The sequence below is a fragment of the Marmota monax genome, unplaced genomic scaffold (assembly GCF_021218885.2).
Source record: "Marmota monax isolate L192 unplaced genomic scaffold, Marmota_monax_Labrador192_F-V1.1 WCK01_AAM20220418_F8-fsc00074, whole genome shotgun sequence".
NCBI classification, from domain to species: Eukaryota; Metazoa; Chordata; class Mammalia; order Rodentia; family Sciuridae; genus Marmota; species Marmota monax.
The window spans coordinates 6,930,999-6,954,335 of record NW_026694232.1 but is presented as its reverse complement, the minus strand read 5'-3'; the positions used below and the strand labels follow the sequence as shown (position 1 = coordinate 6,954,335).

The 23,337-nt window shown below is 35.8% G+C and overlaps 1 protein-coding gene across 1 annotated transcript in view; it reads left to right on the top strand.

Moving 5' to 3' along the window:
• Nucleotides 1-23,337, top strand: part of Ccdc39 (coiled-coil domain containing 39) — a 61,392-nt gene that overhangs the window by 13,957 nt on the left and 24,098 nt on the right. The window contains exons 3-9 of the mRNA XM_046466880.1: nucleotides 443-589; nucleotides 3,119-3,277; nucleotides 4,098-4,190; nucleotides 4,290-4,418; nucleotides 15,268-15,459; nucleotides 21,422-21,525; nucleotides 21,833-21,965. Coding sequence (XP_046322836.1) covers nucleotides 443-589; nucleotides 3,119-3,277; nucleotides 4,098-4,190; nucleotides 4,290-4,418; nucleotides 15,268-15,459; nucleotides 21,422-21,525; nucleotides 21,833-21,965 — 957 coding nt within the window. The remainder of the gene's footprint in view (nucleotides 1-442; nucleotides 590-3,118; nucleotides 3,278-4,097; nucleotides 4,191-4,289; nucleotides 4,419-15,267; nucleotides 15,460-21,421; nucleotides 21,526-21,832; nucleotides 21,966-23,337) is intronic.

Below are 23,337 nucleotides of genomic sequence, written 5' to 3'. Positions count from 1 at the left end.
TTCAGGGAAATAATGCTCAATGTTTAAATAATTATTTTAAAATTATCTCTGTTAGAATATGTGATCAATTCAATATAAACATTACATTTCCCAATTATTATTAAGTTGGTATTTCTTACTGATAGATAAATAATAAGTCGTAGTTTTTAAATCTTACCTTATAAAGTTTTGTTTTCTTTAGTTTTTCTAGATCAACATAATATATGAAAACTATTGACAATATTTTCTCCCACCAGTTCATTGACTAATTTTCTTACAACTAGTGAGCTGCCAAAGTACATTATAATAACAGTATAAAGTGGTGTAGGTTTCAGAGAACTAGAGTTTATAATACTCAATCTAAGCATTTTGTGGGAACTGTTTTTTTGTCTAATGGATTATTATAAACATTTCATAATTGTTAACATTTAAAAGTATTTCTATTTTGTGTATCATTCTGTAGTCTCTTTACAAAGCCAGGGAACATGAGATTGAAAGCGAAGAGCATTTTAAGGCCATTGCCCAAAGAGAACTGGGACGAGTGAAGGATGAGATCCGTCGACTAGAAAATGAGATGGCTACAATACAGGAAAGAAAAAGTGATAAGGAAGTATGTGTTGAAGAGCTACTTAAAAATTTGTGCTAATGTACCTTTTTTCTCATCAAAGGAACCTTGATTTTTGTTTGTGTGTAAAGAAGGCATTCATTAGTTTCCTGGCATTTACTTATATTGTTTTTTGGACAACAAAAGGGCATGGAGATATGATTGAATAAAATAATGCTACATTATTACATTTCCCTCATTATTCATTCACCAGCTATGTATTGAGAGTCTGTGCAAAGTATCACACTGGCTGCCTGTTATAATATAATAGGCATGGTTTATATGCAAGTGCTAAATTTTTAACAGCTGCATCACTCTAGGTTTGAATTTCATTTACAATTCTTACCTTTTGTATTAATTTGTCAGCTTTGTGACTCTAATATTAAGCTACTTTAACCTTTCTCTTTTCTTTAGCTTCTAGTTACTTGAGTTAGGAGCTCTTTCCAAATTTTGAATCTTTTCTTTATATATGCATGTACATATGGAAATATACACATACAAATTTTGTTATAATTTTATAATGTATTTGTATATGTAATATCATTCATATCAATTTGTATTTCTATATTATTCTGTTTTATGAATATAGGTTATGACTAAATTTAAAATATTAAATATTTTTTAGCTCCTTTACTATATTTGCTTCTGTTAGGAGTACTTCAAAAATTTATATCTTATATAGATAAGAGACTTCCAAATATGATTGGAAATGGGGCTGACAGGAACTTGTGGTTTTAGTTAACATATCAAACACATTTTTACCTAAGACTGTGTATATATTTGGGGTGGCTTTGGTGGAGTGACTGAGGAGATTGCTGTCAGGAAGCTACCCCCCAATTTTTTTTTTATTTGTTCTTTTTAGATATATATGACAGTCGAGTGTATTTTGACGTATTATACACACATGGAGTATAACATATTCTAATTAGGATCCTGTTCTTGTGGTTGTACACCATGTGGAGTTTCACTGGTTATGTATTCATATATGAACATAGAAAAGTTATGTCCAATTCATTCCACTGTCGTTCCTATTCCCATCCCTGCTGTCTTCCCTTCATTCCTCTTTGTCTAATCCAATGAACTTCTGTTCTTCCCTCCCCCTCCCCTTATTGTGTGTTAGCATTCACATATCAGAGAGAACATTTGGCCTTTGATTTTTTGGAACTGGCTTATTTCACTTAACATGATAGTTTCCAGTTTTATCCATTTCCAGAAAATGCCATAATCTCATTCTTCTTTATGGCTGAATAATATTCCATTGTGTGTGTGTGTGTGTGTGTGTGTGTGTGTGTGTGTGTGTCACATTTTTTATCCGTCGTCTGTTGAATCTGTTGAAATGCTCTATAGCTTTGCTATTGTGAATTGAGCTGCTATAAATATTGGTATGGTTGAGTCACTGTAGTATGCTTATTTTTAAGTCCTTTGGCTGTATACCAATGAGTGGGATAACTGGGTTAAATGGTGGTTCCATTCCAAGTTTTATGAGGAATCTCCAGACTGCTTTCCATAATGGTTGTACTAATTTGTAGTCCCACCAGCAATGTAAACCATTTCCCCCACATCCTCACCAACATTTATTGTTACTTTTATTCTTGACTATTGCCATTCTGACTGGAGTGAGATGGGCTCTCAGTGTAGTTTTGATTTGCATTTCTCTAGTTGCTAGAAATGTTGAATATTTTTTTCATCTATTAATTGACCATTCATATTTTTCTTCTGTAAAATATCTGTTCATTTTCTTCCCATTTATTGAGTTTTTTTATATTAAGGTTTTTGAATTCTTTGTATATCCTGGAGATAAATGCTCTATCAAATGTGCATATGATAAAGATTTTCTCCCATTCTGTAGGCTCTCTCTTCACATTCTTGATTGTTTCCTTTGCTGTGAAGAAGCCTTTTAGTTTGATACCATCCCATTTATTGATTTTACTTCATATGCTTTAGGAGTCTTGTTGAGGAAGTTAATTCCTAAGCTGACATGATGGAGAGTTGGTCCTACATTTTATTCTATTAGGTGCAGGGTTTCTGGTCTAATACCAAGGTCCTTGATCCACTCTGAGTTGAGTTTTGTGCAGGTTGACAGTTAGGGGTTCAATTTCATTCTACTACATGTGGATCTCTGGTTTCCCCAGCACCATTTGTTGAAGAGGCCATCTTTTCTCTAATGAATGTTTATGGTGCCTTTGTCTAGTATGAGATAACTGTATTTATGTGGATTTGTCTCTGTGTCTTCTATTCTGTTCTATTGGTCTTCATGTCTGTTTTTTTACCAATAAGATGCTGTTTGAAAAACTTTTTCAAGAGACTTCTGGCTCAACTACTGTTCTCGACTTAGTGTAATTTTCCATTTTATGACTTAAAAAATTTAAATATGAGTATGATGGTTTTGTAGTGAAATGTGACATTATGAATATCTGGAAGATGGGGGAAGAATTTCTACTTAATATGTTCTGTTGTATACAATATTGTGTTTTATTTTGGTTTGTATAGTGAATAACGTTTTATAATCTCCCTTTTACATTCCTTGGAAATAAGAATGGCATATTTAAAGCTACTCAAAAATTGGATGGTTTGAAATGTCAAATGAATTGGGACCAGCAAGCCTTGGAGACCTGGTTAGAAGAATCAGCTCATAAAGATAGTGATGCCCTCACTCTTCAGAAATATGCACAACAAGATGATAATAAAATTAGGGTAAGAAATTATAAATTGTAATTGTCAATTTGTCTCTAAATCTGTAGTATGTCAATCTTCCTTCCTTCCTTCCTCTCTTTCTTGCCTACAATTGTATTTACTGATTTTTAAAGCAGGACCAGAGACTCCATTTTGTATCTAGTAAAGCCAAATATTCTCTCCATACCAAAAAAAAATGACTATACTTAAATAACCAAAAATTTTGCTGGTAATTTTACAGATCCTTTGATAGTTTTATAGATTCTTCTTTGATCAATTGGGGATCCATGGATGTCAGGTTAAGACTATCTTGATTTAGAAGGATTCTTGAGAGCATTTCAGAACAGAAAGTCTTATACTAGAACTTTTTATTGACATTTTACCTATTGTATTTAAAATATAGTTTGAATATTATATTTTTTGCTATTTGAGAATATAGTGCTATTGTTTGATCTGTTATCATAACCATCACTTAAATTCCACTTATATCTGGTGATATTAACAAAGTTAGTATTATAAAACATGCTATTTTCTAGTAGGCTTAATATCAAATATATTATGTTAAGTAGTTTCAAATGTCTGATTATAATTTAATATTTTTTTCTATTTAAGAAGTATTAAGAGTCATTTTAGAAATTATTGAATATTCATGAAGCTATAGGCAAATAGTTTAGTCCTTTGGGGTTTAAAAGATAAGGAAAATGTATACTATATATAGTTGGTTTAGATATCAAATAATGCATAATATTGTCTAAAATAGTTATGGTTGGGTATATTATCTAATAGCTTTTAAATTAATAAAATGATAATAATGAATATTTTGCATGAAACCACATCTTAGGCCTTGACTCTGCAATTAGAAAGACTGACTTTGGAATCTAATCAGAGAAGAAAGATTCTTGACAATGAACTGGTGGAGACTCTAAGTGCACAGGTTGGTTTAATAAAGGTTTTTATTTCTTTTTTTTTTCAAGGTGATGTTTACAGAAGCACTTAAATTCACATAAATGTTCTTTGCTCTTCTAATTGACAGTTAGAATTGGATAAAGCAGCACAAGATTTTCGTAATATTCACAATGAAAGACAAGAACTCATTCAACAGTGGGAGAACACAATAGAACAGATGCAGAGAAGGGATCAAGATATAGATGACTGTGCCTTGGTAAAGTAATTTAGTTCTTGTAATGTTCAGCTGTGTTTGTCTCTTTTGTATTTAACTCATTATTTTAAATGTAAATCACAGTGTTATTTGGAAGTCACTTTTGCAGCAGGATTCAATAATTTTGATGTTTTTCAAAGCTGAATCTATCCAATTAGAAATGTGATTTTATGAATATTATTTTCTTATAGTATTATAATCCATGAAGGCTGAATCTTGCCATCTACGAATTGTGTAACAAATATTACTGCAGTAAAACAAGGCCCTGACTTACACATGGTTGTCCATGATGCCTTAGATTTAACATATGTGCGGTTTGGCAGTAAGTTATAGGTGTAGGGAAATGAGCCTTGGTAAATAACCAAGATATAAATGAAGGAGATTCAGACAAGAAACTTAGATGGTTATAAGGTTTAACTTTGGTACTGGGATTGAACTCAGGGGCACTCGACCACTGAGAGATATCCCTAGACCTATTTTGTATTTTATTTAGGGACAGGGTCTTACTGAGTTGCTTAGCACCTCACTTTTTGCTGAGGCTGGCTTTGAACTTGTGATCCTCCTGCCTCAGCCTCCTGAGCCTCTGGGATTACATTGGATTACAGATGTGTGCCACCATGCCTGGCTAGGTTTAACTTTTTAAATTGGGGTGCCAATAATGATGTAGAAGGGGAGAAGGATGGCACAATGGTAATATAGAGCTAGTATTATCACTTGTTACTTTCAGAGGTAATTTAGGAGAACACTATTGGGAAAGAAATAAGGAATGAAGTATTGGTAAGTAAAAATGGGAGGATTAGGAGGAGTTGGGAAGGAGAAGAAATCAAGGAGGAGAGAAGAAGGTTTAGAAGATGTGTTTCAGAATTCCATTATAAAACTATTCCAAAAAAAGGACAGCAGCCAAGGCCACTGGGAGTTTAGAATTCTGATTACTTGTGATTTTTGTATTTTAAATTTCTGTAAGAGACCAATGTTTTATTGGTTAATGGGCTATGTCTTTCTAGGAGGAATACATGAGAACCAATTATACTAGAGGTCCTCCTAATTTTTAGTGTAGATATTGTTATCTATTTTTTAACTTCTTTCTACTTTCAAAATCAAGTCCTGTCTGTCACCCCTTACATTACAGGTCCACAATCAGCATTCTCATACCACTCCATGGCTAAATTGGCTCAGCCTATTGATTTGGCAGTAGTAGCTATCTGATCATGATAAAAGTGGGTTCTTAGTTTCACATTGACATCTCTGATTGGGTTGTCAGAGACTAGGAAGGGTGCCAAGTGATGGTTTCTTTAGGCAGTGGTACACTTCTAAATGTTTTTTGTAAGTGTTCTCTGAGAAGAAAACAAGATAAAATAAACACAAAACCTCCTGGTTTAAGTATTTCTGATTTCTATGGTATAACTACTTCCTTACCAACACGAGTCTCCTGAATACAGAGTAGAGTAGAGATGTGTAAAATCAATTTTTGTGAGTCAACAAGAGCTGCTTCATACTGCTGCAGCATTTAGACTGGATAGGTTAGGTTTTTCTATGTCTATCCTGTTAGGCGTTTTTATCTAGGATTGACAAAAAACAGATTAACAGGAGAAAAGCATACATATTTTATTTACAAATACAGGGAAGCCCAAACAAGAAAAATACTCAAAAGATGTGGCAAGACCTAAGTCCTTTATACTAAGTTGAACAAAGAATTGCAATTTTGGAAAAGTAAGTAAGATGGCAAGGATTAGTTTGACAAGATTTGTTTATCTAGATTTCTCTTGGCCTTGACTCCTTGTCTCTGGTGATGTGAATGTCTTTCTCCTGCAGTAGATGGGCACCTTTCATATAGGAGTTTTGCCTTTTGCTTTCAAGGGGAAAAAGAAGAGTACCCTTCTTGGGATCTGCAGTGTTTCAAGTGCCTTTAACTCAAAATGGTCAATAAGCTGAAGTAGGATTGTTTGGGGGTGGTGACATATTTTGATCTTCTGTAACTGAAATTGTATTCTTTCGTCTCTTTTCAAACAAAACTTGTCATTTTAGTGACACCTTAGCAGGAGTCTGGCCAAAAAATTCTGAAATTGGCTTCTTAAGAGAAACAGTATTTAGAAAAGAAAAAAAAATTTCTATACTATGGTTTTATTCTAAGGTAGAAATGTTGGTATAAGCAACATATTTTCACTTATAAGCATCACCCATATGAAAACATAAATAGCACTGTTGAGAAATATAATGTTGAAGTTGGCCTAAAGCATTTGCCTAAGTGTTAGAAAAATTAATGTAATGCAGAAAACTTTAGAATGATCATTGGAAATGTTTAAACATAGGAAGTTCTGCTATGTCTTTTGTTTGAGCCCAATAATTATATAGAATGTTATAGAATGTTTGGTTATAGAGAACATATAGGAATACTACATTAAACAAATTTAAAACATCTTATTAAAAGTACATTAAATCTCAGCTATGCATCAATTTAATATGCAAGTGTGTACAAATATGATGTGTAACATTTATAAAACTGACTGATTTCAGAATACATATATCCTCCCCCAGTTTCCTAGGATTAGTTATTTTGTAGGTTCCCCTTTGGTAAACATAAAAGAAATACATTAGGGTAATTTTTCATTTTAATTCATCAAATCTATTGCCATCAGAGTCACTTGTAAAAAGCTCATCTGATCTTTTTATTCCCCAGGTTTAAAATATTCTTTGTTCCACAGTGCTTAAAAAGTTGACCCTCTTTAAAATGGCATTTGATTTTACACAATTGTGGTCTAAGTTCTACCTTTCCAGTCTCATTCCTTGCATCTATATCTTGTTCTTAATCTATTCCCTTCTCTTTTCTGCCCTCCCACCCTGCACTCTAATCACTTTAGAATATTTATGCATCTCCATGCACTGTCACAGGCCTGACTTAAATTATGCCTCTTGAGTCATATCTTCTATTGACTCCTCTGGGGTAGAATCCATCATCTCCTTGTTCTCATACTTATTTTGTCCACATTTCAGTTATACTTTATGTATTCCATTTATTATTGTATATTTAAGATCAGCAAAAGATGGAGTGGAGATCTTCCTTTACAAACAAATAATTAAAATGTTTTTTTTTTATTGTGTAAGTTTTTTTTTTTAATTTTTTATTGTTGGTTGTTCAAAACATTACAAATTTCTTGACATATCATATTCCACACTTTGATTCAAGTGGGTTATGAACTCCCACATTCACCCCATACACAGATTGCAGAATCACATCAGTTACACATCCATTGATTTACATATTGCCATACTAGTGTCTGTTGTGCTCCGCTGCCTTTCCCATCCTCCACCCTCCCCCCTTCCCTCCTCTCCCCTCCCCCCCCTCCTCTCTCTCTACCCCCTCCACTGTATAACCCTGAGGGTCTCCTTCCATTTCCATGCAATTTCCCTTCTCTCTCCCTTTCCCTCCCACCTCTCATCCCTGTTAAATGTTAATCTTCTTCTCCTGCTCTTCGTCCCTACTCTGATCTTAGTTACTCTCCTTATATCAAAGAAGACATTTGGCATTTGTTTTTTAGGGATTGGCTAGCTTCACTTAGCATAATCTGCTCTAATGCCATCCATTTCCCTGCAAATTCTATGAATTTGTCATTTTTTAATGCAGAGTAATACTCCATTGTGTATAAATGCCACATTTTTTTTATCCATTCATCTATTGAAGGGCATCTATGTTGGTTCCACAGTCTTGCTATTGTGAACTGTGCTGCTATGAACATCGATGTAGCAGTGTCCCTGTAGCATGCTCTTTTTAGGTCTTTAGGGAATAGACCAAGAAGGGGAATAGCTGGGTCAAATGGTGGCTCCATTCCCAGCTTTCCAAGAAATCTCCATACTGCTTTCCAAATTGGCTGCACCAATCTGCAGTCCCACCAGCAATGTACAAGTGTACCCTGTTCCCCACATCCTCGCCAGCACTTGTTGTTGTTTGACTTCCTAATGGCTGCCAATCTTACTGGAGTGAGATGGTATCTTAGGGTGGTTTTGATTTGCATTTCTCTGACAGCTAGAGATGGTGAGCATTTTTTCATGTACTTGTTGATTGACTGTATGTCCTCCTCTGAGAAGTGTCTGTTCAGGTCCTTGGCCCATTTGTTGATTGGGTTGTTTGTTCTCTTATTGTCTAATTTTTTGAGTGCTTTGTATACTCTGGATATTAGGGCTCTATCTGAAGTGTAAGGAGTAAAGATTTGTTCCCAGGGTGTAGGCTCCCTATTTACCTCTCTTATTGTTTCTTTTGCTGAGAAAAACTTTTTAGTTTGAGTAAGTCCCATTTGTTGATTCTAGTTATTAACTTTTGTGCTATGGGTGTCCTATTGAGGAATTTGGAGCCCGACCCCACCGACTGTAGATCGTAGCCAACTTTTTCTTCTATCAGACGGCGCGTCTCTGATTTGATATCAAGCTCCTTGATCCATTTTGAATTCACTTTTGTGCATGGCGAGAGAAAGGGATTCAGTTTCATTTTGTTGCATATGGATTTCCAGTTTTCCCAGCACCATTTGTTGAAGATGCTATCCTTCCTCCATTGCATGCTTTTAGCCCCTTTATCAAATATAAGATAGTTGTAGTTTTGTGGATTGGTTTCTGTGTCCTCTATTCTGTACCATTGGTCCACCCTCCTGTTTTGGTACCAGTACCATGCTGTTTTTGTTACTATTGCTCTGTAGTATAGTTTGAAGTCTGGTATCGCTATACCGCCTGATTCACACTTCTTGCTTAGCATTGTTTTTGCTATTCTGGGTCTTTTATTTTTCCATATGAATTTCATGATTGCTTTCTCTATTTCTACAAGAAATGCCGTTGGGATTTTGATTGGCATTGCATTAAACCTGTAGAGAACTTTTGGTAATATCGCCATTTTGATGATGTTAGTTCTGCCTATCCATGAACAGGGTATATTTTTCCATCTTCTAAGATCTTCTTCTATTTCTCTCTTTAGGGTTCTGTAGTTTTCATTGTATAAGTCTTTCACCTCTTTTGTTAGGTTGATTCCCAAGTATTTTATTTTTTTTTGAAGATATTGTGAATGGAGTGGTTGTCCTCATTTCCATTTCAGAGGATTTGTCGCTGATATACAGGAATTCCTTTGATTTATGCGTGTTGATTTTATATCCTTCCACTTTGCTGAATTCATTTATTAGCTCTAATAGTTTCTTTGTAGAGCCTTTTGGGTCTGCTAGGTATAGAATCATGTCACCTGCAAATAGTGATAATTTCCTATTTTGATGCCTTTAATTTCTTTCGTCTGTCTAATTGCTCTGGCCAGTGTTTCGAGAACTATGTTGAACAGAAGTGGTGAGAGAGGGCATCCCTGTCTTGTTCCAGATTTTAGAGGGAATGCCTTCAATTTTTCTCCATTCAGAATGATGCTAGCCTGAGGCTTAGCATAGATTGCTTTTACAATATTGAGGTATGTTCCTGTTATCCCTAGTTTTTCTAGAGTTTTGAACATAAAGGGATGCTGTACTTTGTCAAATGCTTTTTCCGCATCTATCGAAATGATCATATGGTTCTTATTTTTAAGTCTATTGATGTGGTGAATAACATTTATTGATTTCCGTATATTGAACCAGCCTTGCATCCCAGGGATGAATCCTACTTGATCATGGTGCACAATTTTTTTGATATGTTTTTGTATCCGATTCGCCAGAATTTTATTGAGGATTTTTGCATCTAGGTTCATTAGAGATATTGGTCTGTAGTTTTCTTTCTTTGAAGTGTCTTTGTCTGGTTTAGATATCAGGGTGATGTTGGCCTCATAGAATGAATTTGGAAGTTCTCCCTCTTTTTCTATTTCCTGAAGTAGCTTGAAAAGTATTGGTATTAGTTCTTCTTTAAAGGTTTTGTAAAATTCTGCTGTATAGCCATCCGGTTCTGGGCTTTTCTTAGTTGGTAGTCTTTTGATGGTTTCTTCTATTTCGTCAATTGATATCGGTCTGTTTAGGTTGTCTATATCCTCCTGACTCAATCTGGGTAGATCATATGACTTAAGAAATTTATCTATGCCTTCACTATCTTCTAATTTATTGGAGTATAAGGATTCAAAATAATTTTTGATTATCTTCTGTATTTCTGAAGTGTCTGTTGTGATATTGCCCTTTTCATCCCGTATGCTAGTAATTTGAGTTCTCTCTCTTCTTCTCTTCGCTAGCATGGCTAAGGGTCTGTCGATTTTGTTTATTTTTTCAACGAACCAACTTTTAGTTTTGTCAGTTTTTTCAATTGTTTCTTTTGTTTCGATTTCATTAATTTCAGCTCTGATTTTAATTATTTCTTGCCTTCTACTTCTTTTGCTGTTGTTTTGCTCTTCTTTTTCTAGGATTTTGAGATGAAGTATGAGATCATTTATTTGTTGGTTTTTTCTTTTTTTAAGGAATGAACTCCAAGCAATGAATTTTCCTCTTAGAACTGCTTTCAATGTGTCCCATAGATTCCGATATGTTGTGTCTGTGTTTTCATTTATCTCTAAGAATTTTTTAATTTCCTCCTTGATGTCTTCTATAACCCATTGATCATTCAGTAACCTATTGTTCATTCTCCAAGTGATGTATGCTTTTTCCTTCCTTCTTTTATTGTTGATTTTCAGTTTCATTCGATTATGATCAGATAAGATGCATGGTATTATCTCTACTCCTTTATATTGTCTAGGAGTTGCCCTGTGACATAACATGTGATCTATTTTTGAGAAGGATCCATGTGCTGCTGAGAAAAAAGTGTAACTGCTTGATGTTGGGTGGTATACTCTATATATGTCAATTAAGTCTAGGTTATTAATTGTGTTATTGAGTTCTATAGTTTCCTTATTCAACTTTTGTTTGGAAGATCTGTCCAGTGGCGAGAGAGGTGTGTTGAAGTCTCCCATGATTATGGTATGGTGGTCTATTAGACTCTTGAACTTGAGAGGAGTTTGTTTGACGAACATAGCTTCACCATTGTTTGGGGCATATATATTTATGATTGTTATGTCTTGTTGGTGTATGGTTCCCTTAAGCAGTATGTAGTGTCCCTCTTTATCCCTTTTGATTAACTTTGGCTTGAAATCTATTTTATTTGATATGAGTATGGACACTCCTGCTTGTTTCCGAAGTCCATATGAGTGATATGATTTTTCCCAACCTTTCACCTTCAGCCTATGTATGTCTTTTCCTATCAAATGCGTCTCCTGTAGGCAGTATATTGTTGGGTCTTGTTTTGTGATCCATTTTACTAGCCTGTGTCTCTTAATTGGTGAGTTTAAGCCATTAACATTTAGGGTTATGATTGAGATATGGGTTGTTCTTCCAGCCATATTTGTTTATTTCTGTTACTAAACATGGTTTGTTTTCCTCTTTGATTATTTTCCCCCCCTTTACTGTCCTACCTCCCAGTGTTGGTTTTCATTGTTATTTTCCATTTCCTCTTCCTGTAATATTTTGGCGAGGATGTTTTGAAGAGATGGTTTTCTAGCTGCAAATTCTTTTAACTTTTGTTTATCGTGGAAGGTTTTAATTTCATCTTCCATCCTGAAGCTTAATTTCGCTGGAAAAACAATTCTTGGTTGGAACCCATTTTCTTTCAGTGTTTGAAATATGTTATTCCAGGATCTTCTAGCTTTCAGAGTCTGTGTTGAGAGATCAGCTGTTATCCTGATTGGCTTGCCCCTAAATGTAATCTGCTTCCTTTCTCTTGTAGCTTTTAAAATTCTCTCCTTATTCTGTATGTTGGGCATCTTCATTATAATGTGTCTAGGTGTGGATCTCTTATGATTTTGCACATTCGGCGTCCTGTAGGCTTCTAGGATTTGGGATTCTGTCTCATTCTTCAAGTCTGGGAAGTTTTCTCGTATTATTTCATTGAATAGACTGCTCATTCCTTTGGTTTGGAGCTCTGTACCTTCCTGTATCCCAATGACTCTTAAGTTTGGTCTCTTAATGTTATCCCATATTTCTTGGATGTTCTGCTCATGGTTTCTTAACAGTCTTGCTGAGCTGTCTATGTTCTTTTCCAGTTGAAATACTTTGTCTTCATTGTCTGATGTTCTATCTTCTAAGTGTTCTACTCTGCTGGTAGTATTCTCCATTGAGTTTTTAAGTTGGTTTATTGCTTCCTGCATTTCTAGGATTTCTGTTTGTTTGTTTTTTATAACCTCTATCTCCCTGTATAGTTGATCCTTTGCTTCCTGGATTTGTTTGCGTAATTCATTGTCGAAGTGATCTTTCATTGTCTGATTTTGCTGTTTAATGTCTTCCTTGATACTCCAGATCATCTGAAGCATGTATATCCTGAATTCTTTATCTGACATTCCATCTGCTGCAGCTGTTACCTCTTCTAAAGTTGTGTTGACCTGCATTGCTTGTGGTCCTTTCTTTCCTTGTCTTTTCATACTGCTTGCGTATCTTTCCTGCAGGCACGGGCGGCGGCTCTGCTCTCTCTTTATTTCAATTGGGGTGTTGTGGCTACCACGCCGGCAGGTCACTGGGCCTGTTCTGGGCGCTGGCGGCAGCTCTGTTCTGCCCCTACTCCAATTGGGGTGACGAGTGTACCACGCTGGCAGGCCACCGGGCCTGATCCGCCGGTCGGTTGCAGGTTTGCCTACCCTGCAGGTGGGGGCGGCGGCTCTACTCTGCCCCTACTCCAAATGGGGTGACGTGTCTGTCGTACCGGCAGACCACTGGGCCTGTCCCGCTGGTCGGTCACAGATCTGCCCACCTTTCGGGCACGTGTGGTGGCTCTGCTCTGCCCCTACTCCAATTGGGGTGTCGTGACTACCCTGCTTGCAGGACGCTGGGCCTGTTCCTGGCACAGGCGGCGACTCTGCTCTGCCCCTACTCCAATTAGGGTGGTGTGTGTACCACGCCGGCAGTCTCCTGGGCCTGATCCGCCGGTCTGTTGCAGGTCTGCCTACCTTGCAGGCGCGGGCGGAGGATCTGCCCTGCCCCTCCTACCACGCCTGCGGACCCCTGGGCCTGATCTGCAGGTTGGTCACAGGTCTGCTCACCCTGCGGGCACGGGTGGCGGTTCCGCTCCGCCCCCACTCCAATTGGGGTCACGTGGCCACCACACCGGCAGGGCCTGATCCGGGCGTGGGAGAAGGATCTTCTCTGCCCCTACTCCAATTGGGGTGACGTGTGTACCACACTGGCAGGCCACTGGGCCTGACCCGCCAGTCTGTCACAGGTCTGTTTACCTTGCAAGCGCGGACGGCGGCTCTGCCCTGCCCCTCCAACCACGCCCATGTACCACTGGGTCGCGGGTCTGCCCACCTTGCGGGTGCGGGTGGCGGCTCCGCTCCGCCCCCTCTCCAATTGGGGTCACGCGGTCACCACGCTGGCGAGCCGCTGGGCCTGCTCCGGGGGCTGGCGGCGGCCCGGCTCCTTCCCTCTGGCTCGAGGACAAATTGAGGAGACTCGGGTGACTGAGCCTCACCCCCCTTACCAGGAGACCAACTGCTTATGTCACCGCTGGTATTGATGAAGATCTCTCCTCCGCCGCTTTCTGATGACATCAGATCTCTGCCATGTTGGTATCCTATGCGAATGGCAGCATTTCGTTCCCCTTGCCGGGCAACCAAAGCAACGGGTGAGTCCTGGCTGGCCCTCAGCAGGACCCGGACCGAGAAGCAGTTTCCGCGGGCTCCTAGCCCCGGGCCAGGGAAGTTCCGGGAGCCGGAACTCGGCCGCTCCGTGCTCGGTGTAAGCTCCTATAAGAGTAGGCTCCAAGAAGCAGTCCCCGCAGGCTCAGTTCCGGGAGCCGGAATTCGGCCGCTTAGTGCTTGGTGTATGCTCTGATAGGAGCAGGGTCCAAGAAGCAGCCTCCGCAGGCTCCCCAGCCCTGGGCCAGGGCGGTTCCGGGAGCCGTAACTCGGCCGCCCCGCGCTCAGTGTTCGCTCCGATAAGATCAGGTTCTAAGAAGCACCCAGACACTGAACCCTAGCAATCTGTCTGCAAGCCGCAGGCGAATGGCAGCCTGAAATTACCTGTTCTATGTCTGAATGAGCTGCGGTCAGTCGAAAACAGGGATGGTGACGTCAGCTTTCCAACATGGTGGCTGCTGGCCTCCTCTGTGGTCTGACCGGTGTGGAGAACCGAGATGGACCGCTTCCTTCCCCCGTCTCGAACCCAGAATTCAGCCCTGAGTACGGTGCTTGCACGGCTGGCAGAAACTGCAGCGCTGTATTCCTGCGTCGCTATCTCCTCGTTTCCCAGCTCGCGCTGCAGACTCTAACCGCGGGGCGATTTGTTGAATAAACAGTGTTACCCTCCGTGCAACAAACCTCTCGCGTTTGAGTCCCCGTAGCCGATCCTCGTGCGATGGAAATCCTTCCTCCAGGTTCCGGAGCACTCCACTATTGCTGGAAATTCCTAACAAGATAGCCTTTAGCCGTCCTGACTTGTCATACTCCCACACAGTGAAGCAGCACACGGGGGCAATGCACTCCCCTCGCCGCCATCTTCCTCTCTCCTAAAATGTTATTTTTGAAAAATGAAAAATACTGATCTGTAAAATATTTGGAAAAATTTATTAAAATACAAGTTTCTATGTGAAAAATAGTTAATAGTATAATATTTTTAGGTGCTACCCTGCATATGTAAAGTCCCAATTGTTTTTCTTTCTTTAACAAAGTTCCAAAAAGATAAAATAGAGACCTTTAGCCATATGAGTTTATAGATATTAATGTATGACATATTAGTATTTTGTTCATATAAGAGACTCTTTTATTCATATAAAAGTATCTCTTAAAATGTTTTTTGTTAAATAAATGCTGAATATAATAATGGAAAAAATAAAAATGAAGTTCCTTTTAGTTTTGTTATATTAAATAAATATTTAAGTGAACACATTGTTTCAATCCTAGGCATTAATGAAGGTAAAGCAGGAAATAAGAGAAAAGGAAAATTTGGTCAAAGAAAAGATTAAGTTTTTGGAAAGTGAGATTGGAAATAATGCAGAATATGAAAAAAGAATTTCTGCTGCTGAGCGTAAAGTTTTTAAATGTAGAATGGAGTATCAACACCATGAAACTAGCAGAAGTCAGCTGAAGGATGAGGTATGTCAACTACAAGATGGCTTTGTGTGTTCATGACAACAGTACTATAAGATAGCATAAAGCTTTTCCTTGGTTTAAGGAACTATCTTCTAGTTCTTCTTGCTACATCTCTTTTATAAAACTTCTAGGGCGCTCCCATTGAGCCCCAGAATGCTGAGGTACCTGGGAGGGCTCTCCTGATGGAGTTGTGCAGTGCCCAATCTGCTCGCCACATATGGTGTTCTGTAAGGGACCTGAAGACAAATGGTTTCTGAGTATCTAGATGGAAATTGTAGTGGCAAGGTAACAGGCAAATGTGAAAATGAATATTAACACACAATTATGGGTGATAATGTGAAGTGTCTTTCCATTGCTACAAGTGTATGTGTAATTTTAACTCTAAAATTCAACTGGAGATACCTGCTTAAGTTCACTGAGTATTATTTTGGTCTGGTAGGCTAAAGGAGAATGATATTTTGGTCTAATAGTAGGCTAATCTGGGGATAAAAAAACTTGAAACTGAATTAGAGGACAAAACTTCTCAGGCATACATGTCAACTAGACTATTTTGTGCAGAGAACAGCCCTTTAGTTAGCGAGAGAGGATCTTTAGAATATTTCTGTATTGAGGTAATATGATCTGAAATTAACAGTTTTGAAATAGAAAATTGGAATATTATAAATATTATAGACCATTTTATTCTACAAGCTATTATCATTTTTATCTCTGATGCAGAAGATTTTTTTCTGTATAAAGACAATAATCAGATCATAAAAATAAATAATTTCTTGCTTAAATTAGATGTCACTGCTGATAGCTCATTCTTAAAATTTTCAGGGTTTAAGCCAGTTTCAGAAAAGAACACAAGGATTGATTGATTCACTTATTTTATTATTCAGTCATAATTTATTTATCAAGATGTAATTACCATATAGTAATTTATTCTTTTAAAGTGTGCCATTCAAAAGTTCTTAGTATTTTCATGAAGTTGGGGAATTATCACCACTGTCTAATTTTAGAATGTTTTTGTCACCCCAAAAAGAAACTCTATCTTCAATAGTAGTCATCCTTTTCCCTTCTGTTGACCCCTGACAGCTATTGATCTACTTTCATTCTCTAGAGATTTTCTTATCCTGTACATTTCATGTAAAAGAAATATAACATGTAGATTTTTGTCTGGCTTCTTACTATATTTTCAGGGTTCACCCACATAATAGCATGCATAAGTACTTCATTTCTTTTGATGCAGAATAATATTCCATTGAATAGATATACCCCATCATTTAGGCATTAATCAGCTGATGGACATTTTGGTTGTTTCCACTTTTTAAAGCTATTTTGAATAATGTCACTGAGAACATTCATGCTATTTATTTAATTCATTAATTATTTAAAAAATATTTTATACACTAGGATGTTAGAACCTCTGTCTTACATTGAGATAGTTACTATTGATTCTCTTTAATAGATTGCAAATTTTCTTTTATTTTAAAAATATATGCATCTTTTTCCTGGGCTTTCTTGACAAATGATTGACAATTGGAATTGTGTATATTTATGGTATAAAATGTGATATTTTGATAGGTATATACAATGTGAAATGATCACCCTGATTATGCTAATTAATACATATATCACTTCACATAACTATTTGGGTGTGTGTGGTGATAAACTTAAGAAATATTCTCTTGGAAAATTTCAAATATATAATACACTAGTGTTAACCATGCTATATTTTAGATTTCCATAACTTCTTTACAACTGAATAGTTATATCCTTTGACTAATATCTAGCCCCTGCTAACCAGAATTCTATTATCTGCTAATGTAAGTTTGACATTATTAGATTCCATGTATAGGTGAGATCATGCAGTATTTGTCTGTTTCTTGCATAATTAATTTAGCATAACACCCTCATATTTCATCCATATTTTTAGAAGTAGCAGAATTTTTTCTTTTTTCAAGGCTGAACTATATTCCATCATGTGGAATATAGTTTCTTTATACACTCATCTGTTCATGGATACTTAGGCAGTTTCCCTCTGTTGACTATTGTGAATAAGACTACATTGAACTTGGGGGATTAAGTCTGTCTTTAGCATAATGATTTTTCTCCCTTGGGGTCTTGGTCCAGAAGTAGGATTACTGGATTATATGGTAATTCTGTTTTTAATTTTTTGAGGAACCTCCATATTTTTTTTTCCATAATGACTTTAAAAATTTATATTCCTACCCACCAGGAAAATTTCCCTTCCTCCACATCCTCTTCACTTTTTATTTTTTGATAAAAGTCATCTTGGGTGTAAGGAACTTTTTTTCATGTGCTTTTTATATTAAATCCAAAAAAAATACTGTGGAAATTAATTAGTTTTTTTCCTTAGAATTCTTCTCAGAATTTTATGGTGTTATTTTTATTTATTTATTTATTTTTTAAGAATTTTTATTTGTTTTAATTAGTTATACATGATAGTAGAATGCATTTATACACTTTGTATCATACATAGATTGGATATAACTTCTCATTTTTCTGAGTGTACATGTTATAGAATCACATTGGTTATGTAGTCACATATATACATAAAGCAGTAATATCTGTTTTGTTCCACTATCTTTCCTATCTTTAATTCATTTTTAAAACTTGCTATTTCTAAATACACATGACAGTAGAATGTATTTTGACATATTATACATATGTAGAATAAGTATAAGTTGTTCCAATTAGGATCCCATTATTGTGGTTGTATATGATGTGGAGTTACATTGATCATGTATTCCTACATAAGGATAGGGAAGATATGTTCGATTCATTCTACTATGTTTTCTATTGCCATTCCCCCTCCCTTCCCTTCATTCCCCTTTGTCTAGCCCAATGAACTTCTAATATTCTCCTTCCTTGTTGTGAGTTAGCATCCACACATCAGAGAGAACAGTCTACCTTTGATTTTTGGGGACTGGCTTATTTCACTTAACATGGTAGTCCCCCAGTTCTATCCATTTACTGGCCAATGCCATAATTTTATCCTTCTTTATGACTGAGTAACATTCCATAGTGTATATGTACCACATTTTCTTTATCCATTCATCTGTTGTAGGGCACCCAGCTTGGTTTCATAGTTTAGCTATTGTGAATTGAGCTGCTATAAACATTAAAGTGGCTGCATTACTGTAGTATGCTGATTTAAAGTCTTTTGGGTATAAGCTGAGGAGTGGGATAACTGGCTCAAATGGTGGTTCTATTCCAAGTTTTATGAGGAATCTACAGACTGCTTCCCAGAGTGGTTGCAACAATTCACAATCCTACCAGCAATGTATGAGTGAAACATTTTCCCCATATCCTCACCAACATTTATTATTACTTGTGTTCTTGACTATTGCCATTATGACTGGGGCGAGATGGAATCTCAGTGCAATTTTAATTTGTATTTCCTTAATTGCTAGAGACATTGAACATTTTTTCATATATTTGTTGACCACTTGTTTTTCTTCTTCTGTGAAGAGTCTATTTAGTTCTAAGCCCATATATTGATTGAGTTATTTTATTTTATTTTGGGTTTTGGTGTTAAGTTTATTGATTTTTTTTGTATATCCTGTAGATAAATGCTCTATCTGAGTGCATGTGGTAAAGTTCTACTCCATTCTGTAGGCTCTCTCTTCATATTTTTGATTGTTTCCTTTTCTGTGAAGAAGCTTTTTAGTTTGATTCCATCCAATTTGTTGATTCTTGATTTTAACTTCTTGTGCTTTAGGAGTCTTATTGAGGAAGGTGGTTCCTAGGATGACATAGTAGAGAGCTGAGGCCTACTTTTTCTTCTAGTAGGCATAGTCTCTAGTCTAATGCCTAGGTTCTTGATCCACTTTGAGTTGATTTTTTTACAGGGTGAGAGATTTCATTCTAGTACATATGGATTTCCAGTTTTCGCAGCATAATTTGTTGAAGAGGCTAGCTCTTCTCCAAAGTATGTTTTTGGCACCTTTATTTAATATGAGATAACTGCATTTATGTGGGTTTGTCTCTGTGTCTTCTATTCTGTTGCATTGGTCTACATGGCTGTTTTTGTGCCAATACCATGCCATTTTTTGTTATTATAGTTCTGTAATACATATTAAGGTCTGATATTGTGATGTCTCCTAAGTCTCTTTTCTCACTAAGGATTGCTTTGGGTATTCTGGGCCTCTTATTTTTCCAAATTAATTTCATGACTGCTCTTTCTATTTCTATGAAGAACGTCATTGGAATTTAAGAGGAATTGCATTATATATGTATAGTACTTTTGGTAATATGGCCATTTATAATATTGACATTATTAATTCTGCCTGTCCAAGAGCATGAGGGAGCTTTTTGTCTTCTAAGATCTTTTTTAATTTTTTTCTTTAGAGTTCTGTAGTTTTCATTGTAGAGGACTTTCACCTCTTTTGTTAGATTGATTCCCAAATATTTTATGTTTTTTGAATTGTGAATGGGGTAGTTTTCCTAATTTCTCTTTCAGTGGATTCATCACTGATGTATAAGAAGGTGTTTGATTTATGGGTATTAATTTTATATCCTGCCACTTTTCTGAATTCATTTATTAGTTCTAGAAGTTTTTTTGGTGGAATTTTTGGATCTTCTCAATATAGAATCATGTCATTGGCAAATAATGATAGTGTGAGTTCTTCTTTTCCTATTCATATCCCTTTAATTTCTTTTGTCTGTCTAATTGCTGTGGTTAGAGTTTCAAGGACAATGTGGAATGACAGTGGTGAAAGAGGGCATCCTTATTTTGTTCCAGTTCTTAGAGGGAATGCTTTCAATTTTTCTCCATTTAGAATGATGTTGGCCTTGGGTTTAGCATATATAGCTTTTATAATGTTGAGGTATGATCCTACTATCCCTAGTTTTTCTAGTGTTTTTAACATGAAAAGGTGCTGTATTTTGTCAAATGCTTTTTCTGTATCTACTGAGATGATAATAAGATTCTTGTCTTCAAGTCTATTGATGTGATGAATTATGTTTATTTGCTTATGCTGTACGATAGCTTTATAATATAGTTTGACCTCAGGAAGTGTGATTCCCCCAGCTTTGCTTTTCTTGCTCAAGATTGCTTTAGCCATTTGGGTTTTTTTGTGATTCAATACGAATTTTAGGATTGTTTTCTACTTCTGTGAAGAATGATGTTGGAATTTTGATAGGAATTTTATTGAGTTGGCTTCAAGTATTACAAACATTCAGACAATGTTACTTTTTCTAACTCATGAATACTGGATATCTGTTTCTATTTCTTTGTGTCTTGTATAATTTATTTTATCAATATTTTCCAATAAGATCTTTGACCTCCTTGGTTAAATTTATTCCTAAATATTTTATTCTTTTTAGTGGTTTTTGTAAATGAGCTATTTAAAATTTTCTTTTTCAGTAGTTTGTTAGTGTATAGAAATAAACTGTTTTTTATATGTTGATTTTGTATCTTATACCTTTACTGAATTTGTTTATTAGTTTGAACTTACTTTTTGGTAGAGTCCTTAGGATCTTGCAAATTTAGTGAAGGAGAAAATTTGTATCTTGGACTTTCTGTTTTAACAATTTAGATTAATGGTAAAATGTAGGTGATTAGGAGGATTTGTGTATTTAGGATGATGTATTAGAACCTTTGAGATTTTTTTCAGATCCAACTGTACTCATATGATTTTCACAAGCACTTTATATACAGACATTAATTTATCTGGAATCCTGGGATATGGTCTTCCTAAGTAGGTCTAGTGATATTGGACATTTCTGCATTTCAACACATTTATGTAATTTTTAAATAATTTAATAGTATTATAAAGCAGACCATTTAAAATTTGACATGAAAATAAGTAAGAAAATACATATATATTAATTACAAAAAAGTTTTGTGGGTGTGGTATAGGTTAGAACTTAAAAATGGGCACAATTGAACTTCTTAGAAATGAAGTTAATTTATAAGAAAATAAATAAATAATTTTGTCATTTAACTAATGAATAGCTGGATTCTTTAAAAGCCACTGTGAATAGAACTTCCAGTGATTTAGAAGCTCTGAGGAAGAATATTTCCAAAATAAAGAAAGATATTCATGAAAAAACAGAAAGGTAAGAAAAAAAGCTATTTAAATATGTTTATGGTTTTTTTAGATACTTAAATTTATTTTCTATAAAATAATTGCAAAATTATAGCTACTACTCTACTGAGCTTAAGACAGTTTTACCTGACTTTCATCACAAAGGCTCTAGAGCAGTATTTTTATATTTATTAGATATACAATTTATAATGAAAAGGTTTATAGTAAATTTTCATAAGATATAAAGAAGTCTTAGGATAAATTATTCTTTGTTTTCATTAAATACTTTTTTGGAGTTTTTTTGGAGTTTGTTTTCTATTTTTTTCCTCACTATTTAGGTTACAAAGAATCAAAAATCATAATCAGATTGTAAAAAAAAAATTAAGTCACATTACTGAAAAAACCATGTCTGTGGAAGAAAAAGCTACCAATCTGGAGGATATGTTAAAGGAAGAAGAAAAAAGTGTAAAGGTAAAGTTTACTTTTAATTTTTTAAAATTAGCAAGAGTGAATTCATTAGACTCTTGGGGTCAGAGGACTATTTGTTTTGAGGCACTGGAAAAGGCTAGTCACCACTTCCTCATTGAAATTTTCAAAGGGACCTGTAAGGGTGCTCGGTTACAGTGGGCACTACTTCTTGCTTTTATCCTTTTTGCGGGGACCAAAGGGGAGGAAGAAGGGATAGCTGAAGATGATGGCAAATTCCCTAGACATTTTATAGGCATATATAAAATATCTCTAGTTATATTTGGATGGAATACAGCTTCCTCAGTAGTCATGTAAAAATTTCTGAGTAGCAATCTTGACTTGAGTGGTGTTTGAGTCCAAATCATACAACATTATTTTTTTAAGTTGTTTTTGTCCTCTAATGGCATGATTTTCTATGGCACATGATAGAGGGCAGTATTGGAACTTACTACAAACTTGTAAAGACTGTAAAATTCATATGAAATAGACCTTTTGATCACAGAGAATAAAAAAATAATTTTTAGAGAAATTAATTAAATTAGAAAATAAAAATATTGGCAGCAGATGTACTGATCGTATTCTAGCAGGACTGTTCATTATCTTAATTTTTTTTTGATGTTGTCTTTTGTTTGGAAAAAAAGGCTAACTCTATCTTTATTGAATATATACTGTATTATTTACCCTAAAACACGGACTTCAAAATTCTGCTAGGTAATCTTTGAGAAGGTCTTAAACCCAATGAAAACTGTCTGTTTTATGAAAAATGATGTGTTGATTATCAGGTATTTCTTGCTTTATAAAGATTAAAATGTGCCAACCATAGATTTCTTTTACTTCATATTGAGATTCACTGGTTACAAAAAGTATAAGAACACAGAAGGAAATTATTTCAACATTTAAAAACGATGACTTTCAGTTGATCTTAGCTTGGTAGATCAACCAGAGCTTAGAATACATTGGTGATAAGTTTCTAGGTCAAGATCAAGTTTGCTTCCAAGAGGAGAAATGAAAAGGGGGACTTGTTTGTATTTCCCAGGGGGCAGCACATGGCAGGAAGGTCAACGTGTATGAGTGATAGATAGTGCAAATAGTGTGCAGGGCCTGCCCTCTATTAGCCTATAAAGCCAGTATTTTAATTTCCAGGAATTTATATTATGCTGCTAAACACAGTTACTATTAAAATCAAATTCTATTTATAATTGAATAAATTATATTCAAAACAAAAGCAAAGTAATAAATATTCAGCATTTATCCCTTCCAAATTATTTTATTATAATCTATGTCTTAAGGTTAAAATTACTTACATCTCCTATCTGTATGTTGGAAATGCTGCATAATGGTCTGCTTCTGTGTATCATTCCACAACTCTGCATTT